Here is a 4512-nt window from a genome sequence, read left to right as displayed (position 1 = left end):
CCTCACAGAGGACCTGATCCCAAGGACCATGCCTCAGGACTACCTGGCCTGACGACTCCTGGCTGTTCCCGTCCCTAGTCCACCTAGTCATGCTGCTGATCCAGTTTCAACTATTGACCAGTTCACCGGACGTGCTAACTTGTCCCGGACCTGTTTTGACCCCCTCTGGTCTTAATGGCCATGTACTCTTATAATCTCCACCCGGCACAGCCAGAAGAGGACCGGCCAACCCTCAGAGCCTGGTTCCTCTCTAGGTTCCTGCCTTTCTAGGGAGTTTTTCCTACCGTGCTTCTACATCTGCATTGCTTGTTCTTTGGGGTTTTAGGCTGGGTTTCTGTATAAGCACTTTGTGACGTCTGCTGATGTAAAAAAGGGCTTTATAAATACATTTGATTGATCTATGAAGAGCTCCAGGCCTGTCTACCAGTATCTGTCTGATGAAGAGCTCCAGGCCTGTCTACCAGTATCTGTCTGATGAAGAGCTCCAGGCCTGTCTACCAGTATCTGACTGATGAAGAGCTCCAGGCCTGTCTACCAGTATCTGACTGATGAAGAGCTCCAGGCCTGTCTACCAGTATCTGTCTGATGAAGAGCTCCAGGCCTGTCTACCAGTATCTGACTGATGAAGAGCTCCAGGCCTGTCTACCAGTATCTGACTGATGAAGAGCTCCAGGCCTATCTACCAGTATCTGACTGATGAAGAGCTCCAGGCCTGTCTACCAGTATCTGACTGATGAAGAGCTCCAGGCCTGTCTACCAGTATCTGTCTGATGAAGAGCTCCAGGCCTGTCTACCAGTATCTGACTGATGAAGAGCTCCAGGCCTGTCTACCAGTATCTGACTGATGAAGAGCTCCAGGCCTGTCTACCAGTATCTGACTGATGAAGAGCTCCAGGCCTGTCTACCAGTATCTGTCTGATGAAGAGCTCCAGGCCTGTCTACCAGTATCTGACTGATGAAGAGCTCCAGGCCTGTCTACCAGTATCTGTCTGATGAAGAGCTCCAGGCCTGTCTACCAGTATCTGACTGATGAAGAGCTCCAGGCCTGTCTACCAGTATCTGTCTGATGTTTCTCTCTGCCTGTCTGTACCATCGATGCTCCCGCCACTTAAGCTACTGATTGCCTTTCTGAACTGCCTAGACATCTGAAGCTGTGGAAGACCATCAAACAGGAACTGCCAGATCCCTACATTTGTTTTTGTTTTCAAAGCGACTTTGAGATTCTTGTTTTAATGAAAAGAGCTATATAAATTAAATATATTATTATTAGATCAGTGATTACTTCAAGGAAGGGAGCCGAAGAGGGAATTATGTGCTTTTAAGTATTTGAACGAGTCCATGGCTTTCATTAGGATGCCCTTTGACCTCTTCTTCATCATGGCACAGTCTCCCTCCCTTTTAAGTCCATATGAGGCTTGTCTTTTAGACTCAGACAATGTTCCTGCCTCAGTGAACAGCATATCAATAGGCTTATGTTAGCCAGCCTAGCTTCAAGGGAACGGCGTAGATTGTCACTGTCACTGTGTGGGGGTGCAGCGGTGGCTCTTGTAGGTGCCCAGGTGGCGGAAACTCCTCCCACACTGCTGGCAGCAGTAGGGCGTGGCACCACTGTGAATCCTCTGGTGGGTGTACAGGTTACCCAGTTCCTTGAAGCGCCGCCCACACTGCTGGCACGCGTAGGGACTCTCCCCCGTATGTACCCGCTGGTGTCTCTTTAAGCCGGAGAGTACCGGGAAGCCCTTCCCACACTGGGGGCAGGGGAAGGGGCTCTGACCTCCGTTGTGCCCCAGCCGGTGACTCTTCAATCGGGCAGCGTGCCGGAACTTCTCCCCACACTCTGGGCATATGAAGGGCTTCTCCCCCGTGTGAATGCGCTGGTGCTGCCGCAGGTTGCCCAGGTAGTTAAAATGGCGGCCGCAGTCTCCGCACTCGTAACCCCCTTCCACTTTCTTCTCCCTCGTCCCTACTCCTCCTCCTCCTCCTCTTGCTAGGCCCATCCCCCTAGCTCCAGCCCCAATGCTCCTTCCTTCAAGCCCCGTCAAGCCCCGCTTGGAGTCACTGCTACCCTCTCCTAGAGTGAGGGGAGCAATGGAGGTGGACTGCAGGGCGCTGTGGGTGCCGGTGGTGTCGCCGTGTATCAGTTTGAGGTGCTCCTCCAGGAACAAGGAGTCGGGGCAGAAGGTTCCACACAGAGGGCAGAGGTATGTGTGGGAGGGAAACTGCTGACCTGTGAACAGAGTAGACAAATGTAATGATTATGGTTATTGCACTCTGTCCTCTAGTTCATCAGCATGCAATAGGAGCATACAGCCGACGACAATAAGGATTGGTCAGAAGGCTGCAAAAAATAACTAAAACAATAATCAAAATGTATGGTGCAAAGAAATGTGAAGATGATAGATGAAAAATGAACGATGTAAAGCAGGGTAATTCAATTCCGGTCCTGGAGGGCCGAAACACCTCTGTTTTTCATCCTCTCCTTCTAATCAGGGGCTAATTCAGACCTGGGACACCAGGTGAGTGCAATTAACTACCAGGTAGAAATAAAAAACAGAAGTGTTTCGGACCTCCAGGACCGGAATTGAAGAACCCTGATGTAAAGGATGTTTATGTGTGACAACTACGACGTCTTCCATCTCCTCTCTTCACTCACCTGGTTCTAGTCGATCCACATGGTCCTCCAAAGAACTGGCCCCCTCCCCTCCTGGAGAGACCTGGGGGTGCAAGGGAAAGTTGGGGGTGTGGCTGTCATGGGAGAGAGGCACTGGGGGATACTCCAATCCAACATCCCCTTCTTCTTTTGACTCATCACACTCTTCAACATCTTCCTCATCTGGTGTTGTGGCACTCTCAGATTTTGGCTCCCTCATACCTCAGAAAACAAACATATGGTTTGTGTTTAATCCATGCCCTTTTATAGAAAAGTACAGTGGTCCTATACAGCCTCTTTACATAGAGACACATGCAATGCTGCAGGACTGGATAACATCAGCATATATTCCAAAATTCGTCCCTACTCCATTGCCAATGTTAATCCTACAAGTGATTGATTAGTACAGTGAGTGATTGATGAGGTTAGTGATTAATTGGTGCAGTGAATTTTTGATGAGGTTACCTTTCAAATCCGACGTGTACTCCACCCCAGTAATCCACTCATAGTCGTGGATCCGCTTGCTTCCAGATGGTAGCGACATGTCGAATATGTCATCCGTGGCCGAGTCCGATTCCCCGTCCCCAGGTCCCGCGCCAGGGATGCCACTGTCCGGCCACAGGTGGTTGAGGGAGTGCGGCTGGGGGTCGTTGCGGCTGTCCCTGTCGCTACCAGACGAAGGATTGCTCGGGTCGCTGTCTGCTTCAGCACCCCGTGAATTCTTATCTTTCATCAGATAGTCGCAAATGGCATTGATGTTTTCTTTCTTTACGCCAGGCATGGCTGGTTTGGCTTTCTTGTGGTCGTTGTTGTTGTGCTTGCTGCCTGAATGGAAGTCTGATTTCCTGAATACAGATGACGCCTCGGTGGTCATTCCGCCAGGATACGGGTCCCTACCGTCTATTTGCACCTCTAGCCTTGCTTTTAGGACTTCGATTTCGTCCGTTTTCTCCCGAAGCTCCATTTTCAGGACCCGTATCCTGACGCTGACCATTTTCCTGATTTCGGACAACGCCGTCTCGAGCACCACTGTTATGTTTCTCCCAAGGTGTTCGGTGATGTCGCTCACCGAGCAGAGAAGCTCCTCGTCGGGCTCGAATTCCAAGAAATCATCATCGGGTCGCGCTGCAGACACCGGCGTGTCCATGAATGCGTTTTGAGGGTCGGGAGAAAGGCTTGTTTCGGTAAAACTGTGGTTTCTTTCGCGGCTCATATCGTTGGAAGCCCTAGCTAACAGGCTAGCTACTGTGTTCTGGAGATGCTGAAAGACATCCAGTAATGCACCACAGAGAACAGTTTCAAGTGCAGATTTCTGTGCAAACGGGTGGTTGATTTGAGAAGTAGCGCCACCCTCCATGCACTCCACGAACTACCATGCTTTACGCCTCGATCAAACCGACAGGATTATTGCGCAAAATGGTACGCAGCATCATCTGGATATGTGTGCAACAAAAATTCAACATTCATCTTCTGCTACCAATTCTGTCAAGCAATGTACACATACAGTTTGATGCATACGTTCGATAAATCCAACGTACGCACCACAATGCAACTGCCTCAAACGCAGCGTTCCATTTGAAATGAATGTACTTCTGGTGTACCACAATGCCAAAAGGCTGTCGAAGTGATCGAGGCGTTAGTCTTTTGTTGTTGTATTTTCTTCGAGCCTGCAGCAGGGGTCAGAATTGACCAAATAACCACACAGGCCAATGTTGACCTATTGAATCCATTAGTCTTTCACAGCCGCTCTAAATTCTACGACTTAATACTAGACTAGTCCTTCCTGTCAGAAACTTTATTTAGGTTTATCTACCACATAATGCAATTATGTAACTGTCCATGCCATAAAAGTGAGTTATGTA

At 49.5% G+C, this 4512-nt stretch overlaps 1 protein-coding gene across 1 annotated transcript; it reads right to left on the bottom strand.

The window, feature by feature from the left end:
* Positions 1 to 324: 324 nt before the first annotated feature.
* On the bottom strand, positions 325 to 3928 carry LOC121571095 (zinc finger protein 16-like). The gene is made up of 3 exons (XM_041882383.2): positions 3116 to 3928; positions 2654 to 2872; positions 325 to 2227 (listed from the first exon to the last, which is right to left on the bottom strand). The coding sequence occupies exons 1-3, from the start codon at positions 3861 to 3863 to the stop codon at positions 1518 to 1520; spliced, it is 1677 nt and encodes a 558-aa protein (XP_041738317.1). The 5' UTR covers positions 3864 to 3928; the 3' UTR covers positions 325 to 1517.
* Between the last annotated feature and the right edge of the window lie 584 nt (positions 3929 to 4512).

This window comes from Coregonus clupeaformis, chromosome 8, assembly GCF_020615455.1.
Source record: "Coregonus clupeaformis isolate EN_2021a chromosome 8, ASM2061545v1, whole genome shotgun sequence".
NCBI lineage: Eukaryota > Metazoa > Chordata > Actinopteri > Salmoniformes > Salmonidae > Coregonus > Coregonus clupeaformis.
The sequence above is the reverse complement of the archived record's forward strand: the minus strand, read 5'-3'. Positions and strand labels throughout refer to the sequence as shown.

Coding starts and splice junctions, on each gene's coding strand:
- LOC121571095 (XM_041882383.2), bottom strand. CDS start 3,863: ATGAGCCGCGAAAGAAACCACAGTTTTACCGAAACAAGCCTTTCTCCC. Junction 2,873..3,115: donor GTACACGTCGGATTTGAAAG/GTAACCTCATCA, acceptor TTGTTTTCTGAG/GTATGAGGGAGCCAAAATCT. Junction 2,228..2,653: donor TGTGGATCGACTAGAACCAG/GTGAGTGAAGAG, acceptor CTCTGTTCACAG/GTCAGCAGTTTCCCTCCCAC.